Source organism: Zootermopsis nevadensis, unplaced genomic scaffold (assembly GCF_977971745.1).
Source record: "Zootermopsis nevadensis isolate Lab colony 2312 unplaced genomic scaffold, Znev_1.0 Znev_ptg000048l, whole genome shotgun sequence".
Taxonomy (NCBI): domain Eukaryota; kingdom Metazoa; phylum Arthropoda; class Insecta; order Blattodea; family Termopsidae; genus Zootermopsis; species Zootermopsis nevadensis.
Window position 1 is genome coordinate 106,186 of NW_028259180.1, and position 23,826 is coordinate 130,011.

At 36.0% G+C, this 23,826-nt stretch overlaps 2 protein-coding genes across 12 annotated transcripts in view; one reads left to right on the top strand and one right to left on the bottom strand.

Moving 5' to 3' along the window:
- The window catches only part of LOC110831087 (stalled ribosome sensor GCN1-like), a 29,565-nt gene extending 24,799 nt beyond the window's left edge, over nucleotides 1-4,766 (bottom strand). For all 7 annotated transcript variants that reach the window (XR_015538690.1, XR_015538689.1, XR_015538688.1 and 4 more), the window contains exons 1-4: nucleotides 4,522-4,766; nucleotides 3,863-4,046; nucleotides 1,913-2,075; nucleotides 769-1,023 (exon numbers count right to left, since the gene is read on the bottom strand). The gene's annotated coding sequence lies outside the window, so the exon portion shown is untranslated. The remainder of the gene's footprint in view (nucleotides 1-768; nucleotides 1,024-1,912; nucleotides 2,076-3,862; nucleotides 4,047-4,521) is intronic.
- Nucleotides 4,767-4,886: 120 nt separating this feature from the next.
- On the top strand, nucleotides 4,887-17,579 carry LOC147871554 (uncharacterized). 5 transcript variants are annotated; one of them, XM_087360813.1, is made up of 7 exons: nucleotides 4,887-7,102; nucleotides 7,258-7,527; nucleotides 8,211-8,511; nucleotides 9,134-9,272; nucleotides 10,602-10,695; nucleotides 13,375-13,513; nucleotides 17,440-17,579. In XM_087360813.1, exons 4-7 carry the CDS (start codon nucleotides 9,256-9,258, stop codon nucleotides 17,445-17,447), a joined length of 258 nt encoding a protein of 85 aa, XP_087216939.1. In that variant the 5' UTR covers nucleotides 4,887-7,102; nucleotides 7,258-7,527; nucleotides 8,211-8,511; nucleotides 9,134-9,255; the 3' UTR covers nucleotides 17,448-17,579. The 5 variants fall into 5 exon arrangements, with proteins under 5 accessions (XP_087216939.1, XP_087216934.1, XP_087216935.1 ...); XM_087360808.1 differs by lacking the exon at nucleotides 17,440-17,579 and adding an exon at nucleotides 16,690-17,433; XM_087360809.1 differs by lacking the exon at nucleotides 17,440-17,579 and adding an exon at nucleotides 16,690-17,433 and having other exon boundaries at nucleotides 4,887-5,740.
- Nucleotides 17,580-23,826: the final 6,247 nt, after the last annotated feature.

The following is a 23,826-nucleotide window of genomic DNA, read 5'->3' on the forward strand; positions in this document are numbered from 1 at the left end:
AAGTATCAGATCCTTAAAACACTTGCTGATCGCCTACCACAATGATCACGTCATCTCGCTGCACTCTCCGCGACTGGGGTTTGATTCGATGTTGAGGACAGATCATAGAAATAAGACCTCCTGATCATCTTGCCATGGTGGTCAGACCAGAATGTAGTTTGGATTTGTTAGATCCCATAATATATCCACTGACTCCACTTTTTGACCACGGTCATTAAGTGATTTGCTAAGGGCATGGATTAGAGAGTTTTCACCAGGTCTCTTAGATCCATTTCAGCAGCAACAATGAAGTGGACAGGTTTTTCCCTGGAAAGTGCAAACATTAAACATGAATTTGACGTAAGATGTGTCAGTCTTCATTTGCCTACATTTGGAAACAATGAAAAATTACATGTACGTATACATCAGAATTACCTGCAGAAAATCAAAATCTTTTTTACATGTACATATCCTCCTCTGGTAGAGTTAGAAACCAAGTTTTACACCCATACAGAACTACAAGTAAAATGTTAGTTTCACATATTTTAGTTAACTTGTATTTAGATAGGATGGAAAAGAAGATTTTTTTAATAAAGTTATATCTGATGAATAAAAATATTTATGACAAAAAAAATACAGTCCAACAACAAGTGGATAAGTTAAGACAGCACAGAAGCTGTCATCAGCAATCTATTAGACAAATCATGATGCCCCTCAGCCCTAAAATATTTCTGCGTTTGTCTCGACAGAAATGAGGTCTTGAAGACCTGATATTGAACTAAATGTTACCTCTCGCAAAACAAGTCCTGTTCCTCGATGTTCCTTCCCCTACGAAACCTGGAGCGCAGTGGCAAGAAAAGTCTCCTCCCTTCTTTTCTACACAGCTCTGTGAACAGGTTCCAAAATAACATGGTGGTAGAATGCAGTCTTCTTCATCAGAACTATCTCCAGAGTCATTAGATCCATCACAGCGGAATTTGCTGCTAACGCAGTTCTTGTCAGCACACTTGAATTGATCAGTACCACAGTGGCCAGACTGTCGACCTGCAAACAAATGACCATGTAGCTTGCAAAGATTCTACACAGATTCGTATGTGATCCTTACTAAGTGTAGCAGGCACATAAACAGAAATGACGAAAATTTCTTCAAACTTATGTCTCCCTGCTCCCTATAAAAAGAGAATAAATAAAACAGACAAAAGATAAAGGAAGAAACAATATAATTCGGTTCAAAATACGTACAATACCTTTAAATACTTATGTGATAAAGCTTTCTCCATCAAGAAATACAAATATAAGTTTGTATGATGTAAAACTTTCATGGCAACTAAGTATAATGAATTCTTCTCAGGCTACCGGCCATGTCAGGTCCGCAGGGTACTGAACTCCAGTACCCTCTGGATTAGGATGAAGATGGTTCTTGAAACCCAACACAGCTGGTAGCCAGAGAGGAATTTATTCTACACATAGTTTTTCTTGTATAAATCAGTCTCACCTGCTTCATTTTGATAAATGGAAGAAGTCTATACTCTTAATCTGTAGCTCTCATATAAAAATAACTGAATACATTTTCCTGTTTTAAATTTTCATATGTAAATTTATAAAAGTAATTAATGTTTCTACACATTATTTTCTCTTTCTGTGCGCACACATATATATATATAACAACTAACCAACTACCGAACTCCATGAAACAGAGTCCTCTTCTTGACAAAGTATTGGTATGCTCAAGAAATTTCCGACCCTTTATGGAAGCTGAAGATTTGCTACTGTCTTGACAACAGTCTACTATCAGTCGCTGTCAAAAAAGAAAATATAATGGTAATTTTTTCATAATTTCTAGTGTGACCTAAAAGGAATATAATAGCCAATCTTTACAGTATCACCCAAGCACCAACAAAATAAAAAAAGCTATGGATATCGTATCACTTACTGGTGTAACTTGTCATACTGAAGATGGCTGACTTTCGGGTTGTAGCACTGCATAGTTTGGTAAAAAGTTTACCAGCGTTTCAGAGATCCTTGATGTCTCCATCATCATGGCAAGGAGTAAGCCAAGTTGCTCTTGGTCCTGACGATGGGGGCAGCAAACACCTCTGAAATGTCGGCGAACTTCAGACATTTCCTCGAATATCTGATATTAATAAATACTATATCCTAATTCATAATAGTCTTTTGAATCACGTATTGAAAAACATGTTTGCGAGACAGAACGCACCATTTTAAAAAAAATTTATATACACTGAGTTTCGTCTGAGTTATCACCACAATCATCATCCCCCATCACAGTGCCAAGACTGGCTAATACACTGTTTATTTTGGCATGTGAACTGATAGTCTGGACATGACTCATTACAACTGGCTTCAACAGAACCATCACTGCAGTCTGTGTCTCCATCACATTTCCATTCTCTATTAACAAAGATTTGGCATAATAACTGTGGCATACTAAAATGCACACGTCATTTCCACAGGAATAAAAACTGATATTACAAAAATTCCTATTACAATTCAGATGGAATGTACCACTTCAAATCTAAGATGGATACCAGCCATGATGAAGGATATTTTCTGTGGTTTTCCTTGCTCTCACAAAGAAAGTGGCAGAGAACAAGTACAACTTATAACAAGAAGTACATTATAGTGAACAAAATCATTGGAACCATCAATTTCTTAAGGTTATGTATGTAGAAAAATGTAGTCTGCATTTGAGTAAACTTAACCAAGCCAAATGTCAGCCAATGAGAAATCATACGATTTCCCGTGCTGTAACGCAGAAACCGATTTTCATTTTCTTCAACCCAGCTGCACTATTTCTCTCACATTGTCCACATGTTTCCAATAGTAACACTGCCAGGAATGCATCCGTCAAGAATAACATTATTAATCTGTAGTGCCAAAGCCAGATAATCCACATAAAGTCAAAATGTCTTAAAACGGTCAAGCATGAAGTCTATATTCTTAAGATCCGACTAAATATAAATAACTCCATCTTTAATTTTACTGTCAAAACTATTAGTAAACTGAACTTATCATATATGTATTACATCTTCATAACAGAGAGACAAGAAATGTTATTAGATAGAAACAAATCATATTATAAAGTATACATTAAAATGATGCACCAACAGCGATACTAAGACTCACGTGCATTATCCATAACGACGTCTGTCACACAGATAACACGCATTCAACTTATCTAAATCACCCATATGTGGAACGAGTCATAGTACAATAAAAATACAGCAGGCACACAACTTAGGAACACAAAAACAGAACAAAGAAGCAACTGAGAGTACAATACACTTTGAACTATACATGATTTTTAATTGTTTAATATCAAAATACCACAGGTTTCAATGTAATAAAAACTTCCTAATATACTTTGAGGATTGCAACTGGTCTGTGAAGATCATACTCACTCTTATGTTGACTTTACAACAACAACAACAACAACAATAAGCTTCTCCAGAATAAATTCATGATAAAAATCAACTTTCTAAGTAAGTCTGAATCCAATTTTTGTTACAGTCAAACTGAAAAGAATACAGAAAAAATTTAATTTCACTGTTTGCTACATGCCAGAACAAAATTCACAGTAATCGTGCAGACGAGAGTATAGAATGAATTCATGTTATTGAACTTTTGTGCATTGGAATTGCCTTTATATTTTAATAAGGAAAAAATAAATCCTAGTTCCATAAATTTGTGAAAGATGATGAGGGAGAAACACATATTCATTGGAGGAAGCTATAAGATACCAAATTAACTAAACATGGTGTACATCAGGACAATATCCAGCCATAACATTCCTACCATAAATCAACGACTCCCACAAACCTTAGTAGAATCACTAATATATATACAATGCAACAGTTGTTACCTCTGCTTCCTGTTCATGCCTTATAAATCTGAGACTGCGATATAATCTTCCCTTGCATCTGCCCAAAATAGTTCATTTGCTTCATATGAGATGGTCAGAGCATTTGGCCAGCCCAGTGAATCATTGGTGTGAGCCATCCATTCCAGCCTTTCAAATATCTCCCCAGTCTGTCCAGTACATGCAACTGTAAAAAAACAAAATTGTTTTTACACAAGGGAACTCATAATAAGCCAAAAAAAATCATATTTCTTATTCTAATTCCAGAGGAAGGTACAATTCCCATTAAAAATATGACAATTAAGATATAAGTTGTTTACATGAAAGTAAGGATCATGTCTGCTGGCAGGCTTTAGTGTTGTTGGTGTTGGACCTGCAAGTTCTGCTACCAGTGAGTTAGTTAGATAGTATATAGATAAGAAGTATGCTATTTAACTCATGCAACTTACAACACTGTTTCTACTCCAGTAGTTTATAAGCTCTATACCAATAAAACATTTCTGATGAGAAACCATCTACATTTGAGTTCACGTAACAAACCTGAAGGCAACAAAAATTAGCAAACCTGAAATACCTTTTTGCATAAGATATGCAGCTACAAAGATTACGAACTGTTTTGTGACCATTTTTGTCATGTATTTGAATTATGATATGCCGCATACCTCAAGCTTTCCAACATACCACAGCACATGAAAACAGTTTCGAGGTCTCCGCCCCACTCTCCAATTAAAACCATTCTTGCCCGCCGGTTATTGGCCTACCTGCAGACATTCTAAAGTACCCTTTCTCACGAAACGTAGCCGCCAAGTTGTGACGTCACAGCCAAAGCCCACTAAACGCGAATGCCTGATCGGTAACACCAGTGGTACAAACCTCTCAAAAATCATTACCGTATGCACACTGGTGAGAAGCCTTTGAATGCAATGCAAAGTTCTCACTCAGTGCATCGTACAACACACATGGAAATGAAACAGTACAAATGTGATAATGCGATGTTTGCAACAAGAACTTTTCAAGGAATGATGATTTGAAGAAACATTATCGCACTCATAAGTATGCAATAAACATTTCTCACAGAAAGAAAATCTTGTGATACACGGTTTTATCCATACAGGTAAAAAGCCTTACACTTGTGAAGTATATAATAGAAGTTTTTCTCAGGGCGGACATCTCAACGCGCACAAACGCATACACACAGGGGAAGAAACCGTATAATTGTGATGTATGCAATAAGTAGTTTCCAGTGCGAGAAAAACTGAGAAGGCGTTATGGTATCCACACGGGGTGAAACCATATGGTTGTGTTGTATGTGAATGAAGCTTCACAGAACTTGTCAATCTTAAAAGTCATCTTTCTCGTGTGCATACTGGTTGAAATACCAAGTAGTGGAGAAGTGATGGAGTGAATAATTTAAACTTCAAAGACTTTGTTTATGTTGTAAATATTACCCGTGAGATTTTTGCTACAATGTGGCAAGTCAGTGTTTGGAAAATAGCTTATTTTCTATGCGTTTATATCATCAGATAAAAATACATAATGAGCTATGCAGCGTTGTGGTACGTACGCACATGTACAGAGAAGTCCTGTCAAAAGGCTACGGCCTTCATAAAGGAAATAGCACGGGGTTCAAGATGTCCACCAGAGATTGCACTTTGTGACTTTGCAGCAGCTGTTAGAACCAATGTTGTACAACATTCCGATATATTTTTTGAATAATGTGGAGTGTTGTGTGACAAAACATGAAGGAATTCTGTTATTTTTATATCATCATCCAGGATATCAGCAACTCCTTGAAATATCTTCTTGTTACCTAAATTGCTAGGATACCCAGCTCATAATTTGTAGAATTCAATTTTGTTAATTTGCATTCTACATCTTCAGGTGTGTCTTGTAACATATTATCAATGAAGTTCAGAAAGTCAGTATATTGTAAAGTGTACTCCTTTCCAAAATCTTGATTCTCTTAATATCAATTAATTTATAAGACCTTACTGGACATGTGTCTGTACACAAAATACTGTATATACACATTTTTATTGCAATTAATCTAGTATCAAAATAAACACATAAAATGTTTTGGTTGAATATCTTTGTGTATATAAAATGTACTAACCACATAAGTTTTGCAAGCAAAAATGTGTTATTTTGAAAAGCCTCTAAGGCAGCAACTTTAGCCCTAAATAGTAACACATATTTCATTGGCATAAAGATAATAAGATAACAAAGTGGAACCAGCTAACCAAAGCTAGCCTAGCCTAATGCAGCATGTTCTTACTGACATACAGAACTGCAATGAGGATCCTTTAAATGCTTGACTTAAAGGTGATATAATAGGCTGTTCCTTATGCATTACCTACCAGTCACATATCTACTTTCAGTGGCATTGGGATAACAAAAAAAAAAGCATTGATTCATCACTAATTTGTATATGTGTTTTCGTGTAAGATGGGAGCCTTCCCAACAATATAAACCTTTAGTTTTAATTTTCATAACTTTATTTTGTACAGAAAAAACTTTTCTATCCACTTTTATACTTGTTCTGAAGGAATGTTTACATGTCATCACATATGTAACTTTAAACTTTTAGCAAACTTGTGACCACACTCATTACATTCTAACGGCTTCTCTCCCGTGCGAGTGGTGGACAGTGGAATATCCTGTTTACGAGCTCATGACTAAACAGCATGCCATGTACATGAAAGTCCCTTAGAGGTCTTCTCTTAATAATTTCAGTATATGATACTAATTCATACCCACAGAATTTTTACTTCATAATGAAATCCTTATAATTACATCTACATCTCAGAGCCTTGGCTAATTTTACGCAAATGGATAGGTTACATTTTCCGAGATATGTGGTTATGAAATCGATTGGCAAGTGCTTCACGATGCATTTCGTTATTGATGGATGTAGCAAGCAATTGTCTGGATGTATTTATAATTTCTTGTGAATTTTATATACTTCTGTATCGTCCACAACACGTGGGTTCCTTTCCAGTTTGTCAGGTTGGCGTGCCTGTCTAAGAAGAAAATGGCCTATTCTTCCTGTGTTGTGTTGTGTGACTAGTGGTACTTCTGAAAATTTATCATTTAAATTTTTTCCCTCTCTGAAAATCATGGTTTTCTTGGCCATGAAGCTATATAGTTATTTTAAGTGGTTACCAACATTTGGAGGAACACATCGCATCCATCTTCAGTCTAATATCACTTGTGTCCTACAAGGCTACATGGCATTATAACCTGGTATAACAGACCTTATGTTTACCGCTGTGAAAACCTCATATTCTTTACCTTTTCCTTCTCTTCCCTTATAATGGGGATACTTATGTCCCAAAACACTACTACAATTATGTAACATAAATTCAATCTCCACAAAGAAATCTTTATTTATTTTTCAGAGGCACCATGGTTTGATAAGACTTTGCTACAAGATATGGTAGTAAAAGCTGGTCAGAAGATTAATTACACCATCCCAATTGGAGCTTCACCAAGACCTAAAGACAAATGCTCCGTAAATGGCAAGCCTTTTGAACCTGAAGTACGAGCTGATATTCAGACATTTGCCAATCAGACTGTGTTTGAGATTTTGTTTTCAGCTCGTTAATGATACTGGGCGCTACACTCTCACACTGGGGAGTCCTCAGCTTCTGCCAGTGTCACTGTGCAAGGTGAGTGTGATTTCAAAACCCACATGTGTACTTAGGCCAGTCAGTCTGATAACCGAAATAAAGACGGGGAAGTAGTGTATTATGACTTTAAAATATTTCTAAGTTTTCATGGTGATTCGTTATTAATAGTGGTCTTGCTTTTTGTACCAGTACCAAGAAAGCAGGATCAACATTAAAATTACTTTTGTTGATACGTGGTATATGTAAGTGTATTTGCCCTTATGCTTGTAGAATTAGGGATACTTGTTCATGTGGAAGCTTACTTTACATTTAGGCAGTTCTCTGAAGTGAAGTGTTTTGGATACAAAAGTAAATGTCAGTGTCTGTCATTCGTGTCCTGTACTGAATCACAGTGGTTGTAGTGTAGAATTTACATAGCCGCAGTTTGTTGTTATGAAATTAAAGCACTAGTTACATAAGTGAAATAAAATGACAACTTTCATACCATATTAAATTAAGAGTAGTAATTATTTGCTTTTGAAGTTATTTGGCTACGTATACCCAATTATTTGTTTTTGGAAGCAAGCCTAGGAATGAGATATGGATGTGAAGAATTAAGCATTCAGTCAAAAATAAATATTCTAGTCTTATACTTAAGTAAGGTGTTGAATATTTCTTTTAAATGAAATTAATATACCATGAATCTAAATGTTCTTAATCATAAAGTTATATTATGTTTACAGATCGACCATCTCCACCTGAAGGTCCTCTAGTGGTTAGCAATATAACAAAGGAGGGCGCTCGCCTTACGTGTAAGGTACGACTTGGTTGATTGTGGAAGTCCCATTCTGCATTACATTGTGGAGAAAATGGATGTGTCAAGGGGCACATGGGCAGATGCAGGCATGGCTTCAGGTCTATCTCATGACGTAACAAGACTAATACATCGGAAGGAGTACCTCTTCCGAGTAAAGGCTGTCAATAGCATAGGAGAGTCTGATCCTCTTGAGACAGCAAAGAGCATCATTGCGAAGAATGAATTTGGTATGTAATCACATACGATTCTGTGAAAATAAAATAATAATCAAATATATTTGTCTAGTCCATATAATTTACTTCTGTTCTCTTCAAATCTTAATGTTTATAAGTAGTGTTTTCTTTTATAGAAAAAGAGAAACAAGTAATCTGATATTACATTGGTTGATTAGCAGTATTTTGCTATTTGTACAGTTTCTTAATTTTAATTTATTTCCGTCATATTTTTTCAAAGAAATAATGAACTAAAGGATATCTTTGTTATGTTCCACTTTTGTTTTCTTTATAATACAAATGTGACAGTATGACATATCCATGCATACTACTGGGAGAGAGGGAGAGAGAGAGAGACACACTCATACACGCACAAAAGTTAGTGAAAGTTTCTGTTTCATTATTCCATTAAATGGGTCTGTGTTTAAAACTTAAAATATTTCAACAAAATTAAAATTTGAAGGCACTTCACTGACATCATTAAGAACAGCTAAAACTACAAATGTTACTAACACTGATAGAAATATTGTAATTACAGGAGCAGAATATTCAGTATGTAATTTAAATTCTCCATAGTGTGCTGTGTTAAAACGATTATAATTTATCTGTTTCTTTATAAATTTATTTACTATATTAGACGGACCAGATGCTCCTGGAAAGCCACTTATCATGGACCGTGTAGACGTAAATGAGATAGTGGTTCTCCCATTACTGGCTGTATTATTCAGAAGAAGGAAAAAGGAAGTCCATACTGGGTGAATGCTTAACAATCCAGTGTAAGTTAAAAATACCAAATTGTCATATTGATGATATTCCTTTCTCTTCAAGATACAGTTATTAACCCTCCAGGACTCGCGTTGTGAGCGCAGCGCCGCATTTTCAGTAGAAGTCTGATACACTCTTTCTAGGAATTGTTTTCTCTCCTGTCGCTTTATCTATGTTAAGAGGAAACCCCCTTAAATGGGAATTTCAAAGGAAATATTTCTAGCTACGACTATAGACCCGCTTTTTTCAGTTTACTTTTAGAATTCTGATAGTGCGGCGGCCCGCTCACACGCGAGTGTTTGTGTTCTAAAGTGAATTGTTTTTAAGTTTGGGTTAATTTCGTCTCTATTGGTCACGTTTACCAGTAATGTCTTCTAAAATAAAATCTTCTGATCCAAATGTTTAGTTGAAGTGGTTATTAGAACAAGTGAGTGCAGGAGAAATTATAGATTGTGAATTCGATGATAGTCAGGATTCTGATGAGGAACCACAAGAGGAGAATCACGATAGTCAATCAGAAAACTCGGCTGAAAGTTTAGATGAAGATTCCAACTTAGGGATAAGTGATGTTTATCTTGGCAAAGATAAAATGAATAAATTTCTAAAATTTCCCCTATGAAGAAGTAAAAAGGCACATTATCTCTCACTTTCCTCGGGGCAAGGGATGCGCAAAAAACTTAAAAACCGAGATCGAGTTCTGGCAGCTATTTTTCCAGATAATTTATTGGGCGATATCACAAAATTCACAAATAAAACACTGGATAAAATTAGAGAGAATTATTCTAGGCAAAGAGACTGCTTAGAAACTTCAATCGATGAAATCGAAGCTTCAATTGGACTTTTATACAATGTTTTAACATTTTATTAGTCTCTTAATCGTAACTCCTTAAATAAATTAAAAGTCAGTAATAGTCTGATTAAGTATTTGCTCAATTGATGGGTTGCGGCGCGGCGCTCACACGCGAGTCGGGACGTTCCAAAGGTGTACGCGAGCGCTGGAGGGATGACTTCCAGCATCTTAAAATAATTTAATAAATTAAAAGTTGTGAATACTTTGTTCATATTGATAATATAATTGACAAATTGATATCTTACAAGTTATTGTCCATTATTTTCACAAAAATGAAACAGAAGCAGTCTGATGCCGTAGTTGACATCTCTTATTTTGGCTGTATCTATGACTCATTTTTTCATTCTGAGATAATCAGTACAGTTACTTCTTTTGTGAGTTACAGATTTTAATGATATTTTTGTACAAGTTCTATACTTCTCTAATTTACTTTGGTGTATTTTGTCACATACTGCACCAAAATAAACAAGAAATTTTACTTACCATTCAGGGTACTGTACCGTTCCGTGTCATTGCAACAAATTCAGCTGGCCAGAGTGAACCTAGCGAGTCATCTGATACTGCGATTGCTGAAGCAAGATACCGTAAGTATTTCTGTACTTATTAAACACTGAGAAATATTCGTTTGTCAATAATATTACTTATGAAACTGACATCCCCCTAAAATCAAGACACCTCTGAATGATATCCGCATCAAAGCAGGCCAGATCTTTCACGTTGACATCGATTTTATTAGTGAACCTCCACCAGAAGTAATATGGTCTGTGGAAAATAAGCCACTCAAGACAGATGAAAGAACATACAATGTTACGGAACAGCTCTGGTCTGGATGAAGGATCTTTCCAAGTCAATGTATTAGGTAAGAATTTACAACGCACGTAGTTATAATTTGAAAAGTGGAGTGAGATGAAATCTATTTTGAGACATTACAATAAAGTGTTACTGGTGGGAAATATAAATAGTTACAGGCTTTTTGAAGGAAGCCTGTTTGGGGATTGATCGGGGTTAGTAATGGCTGTTAAAGTGTTCGTAAGTGTATGGAGTCGTGCGTCCCATTAATTCCCTCTGCAGAGAACTCCTTGAAAGTCATACAGTGACAGGTCCAGGCTGAATGGGGGATTGCCCAACACCTGGAGTACTTTAGTATTGATTTGTAATGTTTTTAAACTCATTTTAATATTAATAGCTGATTTTGACAAGTAGTTACTTACGACTATAGAATTTTGGTATATACGGTAATTGAGGAGCATTATGTGTTAGTTTTGGTATGTATCTGATTGGTTGAACTGTGTAACACTAATTCTTTGTATGATCTGAAGGAAAGTGATGAATATCAGTTCAGAGTGACAGCATTTTGAATGAACAAGCCATGCATGGACCTAGGAGGTGTTAGTTATAATTTACTGATCGGAAACCATTGCAACAGACAATTTAAAATTGGATAACATTGATATTGATTTATTTTCTCTATGTGTGTGACCTGCCTTACAGTTTGTTTTGCCATCTTTAAAACCTCTGAGCTGACACATGCTTTAAGATGTGAGGTTTTCACGTCAGTAAAAGCGTAAAAACCAAAAAAAAAAAATTTGAAAATTAGGGAAAAAATTTTTAAAGTGAAATTTTTCGATTTTTTTGGTTTTGTGCGCTTTTTTGACAATTTCAAGCATTTTTTTTATTTTTTGACTTCTTGAATTTGTTTTCTTACTGTGTGTATTTCTGTGTTTTGTAAGTTAATAGTCATTTGCCATGAATATTTGATGCTATAAGACTTGTGTAATAAGGTTTGAGCATCATAATATTGGGGTTTAATGGCTAATGTGGAAGGTTATTAAGACAACCAACACACAGCTATATTACAATATGTGAGGTATTGCAGGTAGCATTTCAAACGGCAGTGCAATGGAGCGTGCTTCGACGTAGATCTACTTCAGATCCGTAGTCGGTAGATGGCAGCAGAGTTTGTTACAGTACGCAAAGAATGATAATTGTATATCCCTCATTCTCCCGCGATGGCGGGATGTGTTCGCTGCTTTTCAGATGTTGCCATCCCTGCGTACGAGATAATGGCGTAACTGTTGTGTGTCCACTGCATTTCTTCTGTCATATATTGCGAGGACGTGCAAGTTAATGTTTTGTTATTTGAGCGTTTGTTGAATTTATGTGTGTTATCTTTCCCTTGTGTGGAGGACGTAAAGTAAGAACAATTTCGAACATGTCATTTCATGCAATTTATATAAACTTCATGACATTATACATGACTTCTGCTTTGAAGTGACTCAGAATAAATAACAGGATTTTGTGATCACAGTGATGAGTATTTAACTCATAAGAATAATCAAATTTATGATCAGCTGAACAAGTTTCTGTTTCTGAAGGAAGAGGCTGTATTACAGAGAGAAGAATGTTGGTGATTTCTATCCAAGACCCTTATAAATTAATTATTATAGCTGTGAATTTTATAACTGAATAGTAAGACAAAAGCAGAAAATAGATTGGAGTCTATATAAATTTTATTCAGGCTGTTTGCGACGTATTTCCATTAACAAAACATATTAATTTGTTTTCATGTACTTGGATTAGTAAGCTCACATCTTGGTAGCCTTTCGATATCACTGCTGTTGAGACACCTCCAGTTCAGTTTTAGTGTCTAATTACCAAAGTTCCCCTGTCATTATCGTATGATTCTGACTGACAGTTGATACCGCATAAGTCCATAGAAGAGAAAAAATTTTCCTCTTAAAGTTTATTGCTACTCTCATAGTGAGATTTTTCAATGTCACATGTGTAGCCAGTCATGTCATTAAGTTTATAAATCTTTATAACAAAACATTCATGTTTCTTAGGAATGTATCACACAAAGAACTGTGTAAATTTATACCAATTTTTCAATTTATTAACATTATTTTCACTACAATTAAGAACCAGCAACAACTGTTTGTTGTTCTTTATTTACATAAGTTCTGATGTTGACATTTTGACTGCTGACTACAAAAATTCCTGACTGACATAAAAATTAACCACATTGTACTTCGGCACTGTCTAGCGGACATACTTGTGAAGCATGTGTCATATGCAGCACATTACATGTTTCCCAGTGATGCTTCTTCATATAAGAAATTACTAGTTTCTCATTTCAGTGCCCACGATTGCTGCAGTAACTTTATTATTGGAACTTATTGAACTGGCATCATAATTCTGTTATATGTACAGCTTTTTTGTTTCTCCTTATGTTTGTGTTTCACAGGAAGTGATCTGTTTTGCAGAGCAGTGAAGGCAACTGCGTTCAGAATGTTGTAAGGAAGTTCACACATCTAAATGCCAAATGGAGTGATGTAACAGATGGAAGCTGCAATAAGTTTAAGATCCTTAAAGAAGCTTCACAAGAATATGGTGAATTTAGAGGTAAGTGTAGAAATTGCTGTTGTAAGTGATTGTGCATCGCTAACTCAGTGCGTGAGGGAATCAGCTGTTTCTTACAATCTAAGTTAATGTGGTCATTTTGTTTACTGAAATAGTTTGATTTAGAACTGTTATTCATTGTTTTTAAGAAATTATTGGAAATAAAAATAACATGCTTCTTGTTTCTGTGCCAGATTTTAGTTACATATTTTTTTCTGTAAGATTTGAGGTTTTCACGGCAGGAAGTATGAAGACTTCTTCAAATATTTTCAGTATTGGAAATAGTTGAAGGTTCCAAATTTTGAAATGTAGATGTGTCGCAATATCTGTAACATTATGGGCAACCTGAAAGCTACAGAAAAATTAATTCTCACCTAATGTTTCAGTACTTTCCTCCTAAGTATTCCTGTGTTCTTGTGTTTGGTTTTCAAATGAAAATCTTGTACTTATCTATTGTTTATCAAACGACTAACTTTTCATATGTGTTTGTCTCCACCTGAAACCATAACTGATATAACCTCTGTGCATTTGCACATGTGTGGAGGGGTAGTTGGAAGATATCCTAATAACTCTGCTGTAATAAAGTAGTCACTTGTGCCCTTTGGTAGTGGAATGATTAGCATAGTAAGCTGTTGAGGAACCTTTGATTTTCATTATAAAGAACCATCTCATAAAGCCTACTTTTCTGTTTTCTTTATGTAGCCGTGCAGTGATTTGCAGATGGCTCTCACCTACACATTTTTGAACAGTAAAATCAATTGTATTCAAAACCCCCTGCTTCTGATGCTGACTCTGGAAACTGAAATCATTTTACGAGGGCAATTGAAAAATTAACCTCCGATCGAGTTTAGGGGAGGGACAGTTGTCCATATTTCTGTGTTTGTAGAGCAGCATTTAGATAGATGAGAAAGGGAAGCTTTAATGAATTGGTCAGCTTTAAATTATGCCCCTTATGACTTTACATATTCTGACAAATTCTATTATAATCGCATGGCTCTGAATTTATTCCAGATGATTGAAAATGAAATTTCTTTAAGATTTTTTTTGTGGGAATGTGAATGTGGATAGTATGGTAAATGTTTGAACACTGTTATTTGTTTTTTCGGACAGGAATAAGTTGGCAAAAGTAACACTGTCCTCTCGTCTTGCCAAAGATTTGGCCTGTTTCTATGAATGTGTTACTGTAAAGGATCTAAAATTTGAATTTTATAATCGTTGGTTTTCGAAGGTGTTTCGTCTCATCACGAATAACATCAACATTATGGATTAAGTTTTGGCCTGCCCCATGCACAGGGATTAAAGTTATTCTGTATATTTTTTTCAGGCATTCCTGGATTGTTGTACTCTTCGGTTTATGTTGATAAAGTGGCTTTGGAATTCTGTTCTCATGCATATTTTCATAGTTTTCATGTTGTCCTCATATTTATTATTGGTTCTTCTGTATTATCTTTGTTACATTTAAGATCCAGCATTCTGTATCCTGCAGTTGCTGTGATGAATCACATTCCTATTGTTTCATTAATAGCCAGTGTCACGAGATGTGACAAGTTAAATTTCCATACTGAAATTTTATCTCAGTACTTATTGGCTATTTGATGCTGTTCTGTCTGGAAGTAACCTTTCAAACCTGTTACAGCAAATACCGAGCTTCTGTAATTTCATAAGTTGCTGTGGAATTTTGAAAAACCTAGTCTATGATTGTCCCCTTTATTTCATTGATGTCATCGAAACCTTTTCGCTTTGAATTCTAAATTGAGTTTTTGGAAGAACGAAAAGTCGCGCAATACTAGATGCGGAGGAATATGTTAAGAAATGCACAGCAGCCGGAAATGGTTGTCAGAAATTTCTGAACAAACAGCAGAGTGAAGAAAGGAATCACAAAATTTTATTTAGAAAAACTTATATATGAAATAAACTCCCAATACAGATTTCTGTTTACATCAAAAGAGGAGGACATTCTACGTGCTCCTTGCATTTGAGTTAACTCGTCTGGCCTTTTCTATGATTCATCATACTAGACCTGTTAATTTTGAAGATTTGTTTTGGGGTTACCCATGAACCATTGTTTTATCACTGGAAAGGAAATAAGGTTCTTTCTGAAGTTTTCCAGGAGTTTCGACATATCGACTTGACTCTACTTCTGCTTGTAAGTCAGCAGATGAGACACAAATTTTGCAGCAGTATGTCGGTTCTTAAGATTTTGTATCAGAATGAGAATCCATCCTTATTAACTTACATTTGGTGAGATGTCTGATTTATTTGTAAACAAGTCCCCTAATTTGTATAACTTTTTATCTGCTTTACTGTTGGACTGTAAAATTTCAGTATCTTCGATGAAAGTCATTTTATTTTTTTGAAATTTTGAAACAACTTACCTATTTGAGGTCTGCTAATTGTTTCTTCTATCAAAGATATTTCTGAAATGTTGCAGATGTCTATAGCAATATTGCTTATTTCATATGTTCTGCTAGTTTTTAAGAAATGTAAATTGCAAGTACGACACATGACCTTACATCGAGATTCATAACCTCTAAATGATACAACCTGCGATTTTAAAATTATGGAGAATGATTTAACAGATTGTACTGTGTTATCATCCGTAACAGAGGAACTTTGTACTGACAGAACTGTTTATATATGTGTACTTTTATATTAACAGTTTTATAATGGATGTTTCTGTTGAAATTAGAAAAACGTATCAGCATTTTGATGTTGTGATCTTTTTGTTTCTGGTGTCACTGGGCTTCCATTGACATCTTCAATGAATTGTTTTGGAAGACACACATTTCTTCATCAGTCAGATTCCTTCAACAAACTTACTGAAAAGTCTGGTTATGTTTCTTCGCTCATCCTAATTTTACCGTAATATTGCTGAGATGCTTTGCAGCCTCCATCATCTGGGTGATGAGTAAGTCAGATGATAACTGGATCTTGGTGACTGATGCACAGATGCTGAATCATTTCACATTTTTCAGTATATGCATACTCACTATGTTTCCACTCAGTGTGCATAAATGTTACGTGTGTTATTTAATAGTAAGATATTGTTTAATTACCAGGTGACTTTACGTCATGTTGTAAGTCAGGCAAGAGTTTATAGTTTATTTTCAGCTATCATCTGTTTTTGTTTTTTTGAAATTTCTGTAATTGAATAAAATATGAGAATTTTCCGTAATCAGCTTTGGTTGCCCAAGAAATGGATTGGTTGGACAAACTAGAGAAGCGATTAGGGAAATCACTTAGTCAGATGACCAGACATAAGATGGCTGTCTTCTGTGGTCTGGTATAAGTTTACCAGTGATCATTGTCTTTGGATTTGTCACTGTGGAAACCTCAAATGTTACATATTCAGTGAATTTGAAATTTATCTTCTGAGGATAATGCATGTAGATTATTTACTGTGAAGATGATGAGTGCAGGCATTAACACATTTTTTTCCCTCGTAACTGAATGAATAGGAGTAGGGTAGTTTTGAGGGGATAGTCTACTTTAGGGCAGTTTTCTTGCATTTATGTGAAAATACTAAGGAGACCCCACAAAAATCCTCGGTCAGAATAACTGAGTTTGAAACCTTTGAGAAGACTCCATATCTGCAGGCTATGTAGCAGTTACGTTCTGAACTGGCTTTAATTTTTTTTCACATCTCTTGTTGAAATTTATGGATCAGAGTGAGTTCTGAGGAAATGGTCTTTCAGGATAGCTTGCAAGGTTATCATTTTTATTTCAGTCTTCTGCACGTCTCCTTGATGAGTAAACACATTAAAGAACAAACAATTTATATGGAGTTGTGTTTGAAGATTATGGAATTCCTGCAAATGATCGGTCTTTTGGCTTATATCCTAAAAAGTGTCATTCCTGGATCGCTTTCGAAGTCACCATAGCTACATTTATGTTTTGTGAAAGTAAATGACTTAGCAATTCTTTTGAAGGACCTTGAAAACTACATTCGAAATCATCCAGAAGCTCGTCTGGCCAAGATCCAGGATATTGGACGTCATTTTGTGGATGATGGCATCATGTCACAGACAGTGAAATCAGATGTGGAGGCTATTACATCAAGGTGGAGTCATCTGAGTCAGCAGGTAGAAATAGGGAATTCATTACTTGCTTCTTAAGTCAGCATGATGAGATGAAAGTCTGATAATGTGTAATAATGTGATTGCTCCGTATTAATCTGCTTACCTGTTTGTTTTGACTATTGTACTTTTAAGTTGCCCTCAGTGGACTTGTGGTTAGCGTTTTCGCCACTGGACCCAAGGTTCACGGGTTCAAACCCAGCCGAGGTCGGTGGGCTTTTAAGGATGATGAAACTTCCTTCAGAGGGGAAGTAAAGCCGGCGGTCTCATGTCGTTGTTTTATGGCATGTAAAAGAACCTTATGAGCATGAACAAGATGTTTTGTAAGCAAAATTCAGTGGCCATTTCTCACCCGTATCTCTGTTTTTGGAGTTGCAGCCATTTTTACTGTGGTCTGCACATTGAAAAAAGCAATTTCGGTCATGGCACTGTCCTTTCATGTCTAGTTTCCAAGCAACAGGAATCACCATCACCAGCACTGAAATTCAGGACTGAGTTTTTGACTTTTCTAAAATATCTTCTTGGTTTCCAGGAAGAAGCACTTCAAATTTCATATGAATTAGAATATATTTTTTTTGAACTGTAAGCAAACACACACACAACTCCGAAATTGAAATTAAGATTACCAACCCTATGAAGGTTATTTTTACCAAAAGATCACATGGGGATGATGTCTTGTCAGTGACATCTGAATGTAAGCTAGATGAAACACGCAATGTTGCCACAACAAATAATACTTCATTCATTGTTTGTAGTTGCGTGATTTTTGTTGTTTTGGAAGTTTGAATACTGTAAATGACCTACGTCGTATGTTTACAGAAACTGACATGTATTGAAGTTACGGTTAGTTGAAAGTTGAGGAACGAAATAGAGAACATCTAATTTTGAAGAGTGTCTCTGATGAAGTAATCTCATTTGACAGTGAAATTGAACCAGCTTGATGTGGCAGTATGGCAGCTGGTAATAAGAATAATGCAATTAAAATCTAAAATAAAATTTGGCCAATACCATGACGTCCATTGAATTCTGTTGGTGTCCATCATTTTGTTGAAGGTCTCGGTTACTGGAAGATATAAGCGTTGATCTGTGTGAACAAATGTTCCTAAGCTTTAAGGGTTGAGTGTCCCATTAATTTGTGTGTGTGTGGTTGGTTGAATAGGACTATATGGTCCTGTTGTGTCGTGATATTGTTATAATGTCTGTATATTCAGACAAATAGCACTGTGTATGTCCAAAATGCTTCTAAGGCTTAACAGTACGTCGAAGATTAATTTTTAACCTAATCATCCACTTTAAGGAAAGGATTCTCTAACTAAGATTCACTTGAAATTTTCAAACAATTTGGAATAATTAAAAGGAATTTTGTTTTCCTGCAGAATGTCAAAATCAGACAAAACAGTCTAAAGGCAGTTTAAAATGCCCCTGTTTATATCATTATGACTCTGTGTATATATTTGAGGGAATGAAGTTCAGACTTCAGCTCTACTTAAAATACCCACGAGTTTATGAGATTGTCATTTTTTATTGGGAAGAAATTGAACTCTTTATATATCATAAAAGCAAGCTGTATCATACTGCAGTACTGTGGGATGTGCTATAGTTTACTACTCTTTCCAGGCAGGTGATACAATACCTTGCTCTGCTAATCCCATTGATACTCTTCAGTCAAATCACCCCTACCCCTGTCTAAATGTCTCCCCCCCCTTACAAGGGTCCTGCAGCATACGTATTTGGTCCAAATATTGAACAAAAAAATCTGAGAATGCTCTTTGCTGTTACAAGGATCTCTATGAAACAGAAATAATAAGATAGAATATTTCATTCTGTAGCTTCTCAGTTGGTACCTCAGCAATCGACTTGTACCCACAAGTGAATCGTCATATATTGATGTCAAATGCCACCATTTAAATTTATTTTTAAAACATTTTAAACAGTAGTTTGTGGGGCCTTAAACCCAGTTTAAAATTACAGGTGACATTTCACTGTGTTTTTCTTCTTGTACTGTCTGAGGAGCAGTGGGTTAAAGAATAACAATTTTGTTGTTTATATAATTTGTTTTAATTAGTATCAAATTAGCAGTGTTCATTTTATTAAATGTGTGTGTACTACATATTTACTTGTAGGTTTTATTTAGTATGTGAATGTATCACGTTACCATATCGATAATAATTTTTCTCTAAATGAGTATGAAATTAATTTTTACATATGTAGCAATAAAAAAGGAATATCTGCCTTTAAAAATTGATGAATGAATGTATTAACTGTAATTAATAGGAAAAATTTATACCGCTATATGTGGCTGACATCCTGAAATTGGTTACAGGTGTCAAGACGGGTTTTCTCATCATTCCAACGAAATATGCCACAGTTGCTTTGTTTTACTCTCTTTCCAGTTCGCCATAGTCTCAGGATTCAAATCTGATACCCTAACTTTTCAGTTTTCATTATTTTCCTCAGTTCCTCTGGGTATTGCTGTATTTACAATTTATAATTTACAATGTTCCTGCCAGTTTATGATAAGTGTTCCTCGAAAATGACAAAGCATTCTTAAAGTAACAGAGGAATAAATATGGTTACTTTTTTCTTTCATGATCGGAAGGAATGGTCTCAGTATTCACTAGTCTGAGTAAGAAAGCTTTTATTTATATTTGTTTTTGTGCGAGTTTTTTTAATTGTCAGTGACATTGCAGCAAAAGTAGTAGTTGTAATTATAACTGTTCACCAGTACCAAACATTTTTGTCCCTCTACTGAAGCTGTTAAACTGCGAGATTGTGAACAACGTGGACCACCAGTAAGAGTTTTACTAATTGCTAAATTCTGTCCTGTAATTTGTGTTGATGAATTAATTATATTTAGTCTTTCAGACTCCAACACAGCAACCTTTAAACTTTGTAAGAGAAATTACATTAAACTAGATTTATAGATACGGGGTAGCTCAGTCAGTATAGTGATTGGCTATGGACTAGACCAGTGGTATTCAACCTGGGGTACACCAAGACATCTCAGGGGATACGTGAAATTTAAAAAAAATATATTATTTTATGATAAACACTGAATAATCAGTAATGTAATTTATTTAATTTATTTTAGATGTAGATTATATACTACGTATAACTTGTATTATACACCAACAACTTTGGGGGTACAAAGTTGAAGAGAAATTATATCTGGGGGTACACGAAGACATCTTAGGGGGTACGTGAAATTTAAAAAAATATATTATTTTATGTCAAACACTGAATAATCAGTAATGTAATTCATTTAATTTATTTTAGATGTAGATTATATACTATGTATAACTTGTATTATACACCAACAACTTTGGGGGTACAAAGTTGAAGAGGAATTATATCTGGGGGGTACGCGAACAAAAAAGGTTGAATGCCACTGGACTAGACGACCGCAGTTTGATCCTCGATGGGGACAGAGGATGTTTCCTCTAGCCTCTGCATCTATACCAGCTCTGGGGCTCACCTGGCTTCCTTTACAGTGGGGTGGAGTGTGGCTGGGGCATGACACTAACCACTCACCCCCCACATAGTGTTGAGGTTAAGAATGAGTAGGAGCTATACCTCCTCTCCCCCGCAAGCACCTACGTGGTGTTTAATGGGACATCTTTACTTTCCTTTTTATATAATTCTTGTTTTAGCTTGGACCATTCTTGGATATCTGATTTTGGTTTGCACTTGGTTAACATCAGTATATGTTTGAATGTTGTCTGGAGATTGTTTCCTTCTTTGTCTTGCCTTTCATATTCATGGCATACTCAGATGATGGAGGCAGGAAGGACCTCTCGGTACAATCCAGAAGACAGCCATATTCATATTACTGTCATGAGAACCTTAACTCCAGTGTGGATTTTTTGTTGTTGTTGTTGTTGAAAATTTGGCCATTGTCTAAATTATAAAATCACAGTGTTTCAGAAGCTCAATTTTGTTTCTTTCTTCAGGACAGAAACCCTATCTATTAGGCTAGGTCAACCATGGGACCCTGCAGATAGAGCTTCTGCGCTTTTCGCCCCTTCTGCCTGAAGATGGAAGCAGAATCCAGTTTCTGAAATGTAATTTTATTATTTTATAATTTAGGCGAGGGACAAAGTCAAAAAAAATAATTTTACGCATTATAATGCACCATCATGAGAAACCTTCAGACTTCACAGTGTAGACAGTTTTAGTTTCCTAAATATACACTTCTTTATGAGTTTTGCATAAGGAGAGGTATAAACTGTTCAGTCCATCATTTGTACCAATATATATGAAATGTATTTGTGTAAATATGTTATAAGAGTTATATATTGATTTCCTGTGATATGTGCAGAGACTTATTGAAGAATTTGAAACCCAGGAAAGCACACTGAAGGAAATGAAAGAGCAGCTGCCAGACTCCAGGAATAAATGCTCCTCCTGCAGGTAAGCTGTGTTTACTATTGGTATTGATCTAGGTTGCCCCAGGCACTTGGATCATTACTGGACACATTGCGTTCTCTTGATCATGTTAGGGTCCTTCAAAGAACCACGACCACACCGATTGACTGAGACCCTCCTAATGTATGCTGGATCTAGAAGTGTAGAACTGAATATCACTAATCTTTGTCGAGCCAGTGCTGGTCATTGATGGAGTATATTTTAGGAGGATTCCTCCTGTTCACATCTTTTGCATGTGACAGTTTTTTGAGCATGCGCCAATATACATATAGGTGACACGTCAATGTTTAATGACCATTTCACAACCATTATGAACCTGCATTATTTCTCTCCGCGTCCAGTAGGTCCATAGATAGTTTGTCCAGAGGCATTTCAATGAGGAGCTTTGGCTGCCTCATTTGCAGCCACTCTATAACCATGAGCCTTCCAACACTTGGCGAGACTGAATAGCTGGTTTGGGACCAGGGAATAAACTTCTTGACCCCTGAAGATTTCTGTCTTCTGGGTTGTTGCGCTGTGTAGTCTGGTCGATGTTTACCAACGTTTCAGAGGTCATACTGCCTCCGTCATCAGAGTATGAAGATTTCTGTCTTCTGGGTTGTTGCGCTGTGTAGTCTGGTCGATGTTTACCAACGTTTCAGAGGTCATACTGCCTCCGTCATCAGAGTATGAAGATTTCTGTCTTCTGGGTTGTTGCGCTGTGTAGTCTGGCCGATGTTAACCAACGTTTCAGAGGTCATACTGCCTCCGTCATCAGAGTATGAAGATTTCCGTCTTCTGGGTTGTTGCGCTGTGTTGTCTGGTCGATGTTTACCAACGTTTCAGAGGTCATACTGCCTCGGTCATCAGGGCAATGAATGTGCCAGTTGGGTGAGTGGTGCTGTTTATAGGAGCTGGACCATGAATGGAGTATGACCTCTGAAAATAGTAAATGCCTACCTGACTACACAGTGCTACAACCCAGAAGATAACTATCTTCGTTCACACTGCCATTAGAACCTCAAATCCTACTAAGAAATTACTTAATATATCTCAGAGCAGTGCTTTGATTCAGATTAACTGTAAATTGGTATGCTGCACACTGACTACATCTTGTCTTAAATATGTCAGTATCATTAACAATTAGAATGTCTTGTCTTGTAGAATATTCCTGCCACCGGGTATAAACCCATTTGCAGTCAATAATAAATACATGATGAAACTCAATGGGCACAAATCCAGTATTTCAGTACAGCCCCTGCATTGTAACTTGCATACCCACAGTCAACGTCTTTACTACAGTGATAACCTGAAAGTTGATATTGTTAACCTCTACAGTTAGGCAACACTATGCAGAGTCAAACAACTAGTTTTGTATCAACCCTGATTATGGAGACTATATGAACATTTCCAAAATGTTGGTAAAAACTTGCTGTATGGGATCACAACCCAGAAGATCACAATTGGCATTGCCTTAAATAGCTTTTTCTTTGTCATTGTTCATATGGAATGAGCTGTGACTAGTTAAGGGCTGGACAACTGAAATTTTGTCCTCTAGCCTCTGCATCCAGACTCGTATCCAATGGGTACTGGGGTCCCTTCCTCGGAGTGTGGTGTGACTGGGTCGTGATGCTGACCACTCACCCTCATCTAGTGCTGAGGTCAAGAATTAGGAGCTATACCTCCACTTCCCACAAACAACCTACATGGCGTATAATGGGATGGCTTTACCTTTATTGTGCATGTGGAATGTTATTACCATGCAGTCTTTTCCTCATTTAACACTTCAGAGACAGGGAAATCAGTCTCCAGCATTTCACTGGAAGGAAGCAAAGA

Bases quoted from the DNA above. Each gene is read 5' to 3' on its own strand.
- LOC147871554 (XM_087360808.1), top strand. The intron at 10,696-13,374 runs GTAAGTATTTCT...TCTGTTTTGCAG, and splicing joins GATTGCTGAAGCAAGATACC to AGCAGTGAAGGCAACTGCGT. The intron at 13,514-16,689 runs GTAAGTGTAGAA...TTCCGTAATCAG, and splicing joins AGAATATGGTGAATTTAGAG to CTTTGGTTGCCCAAGAAATG.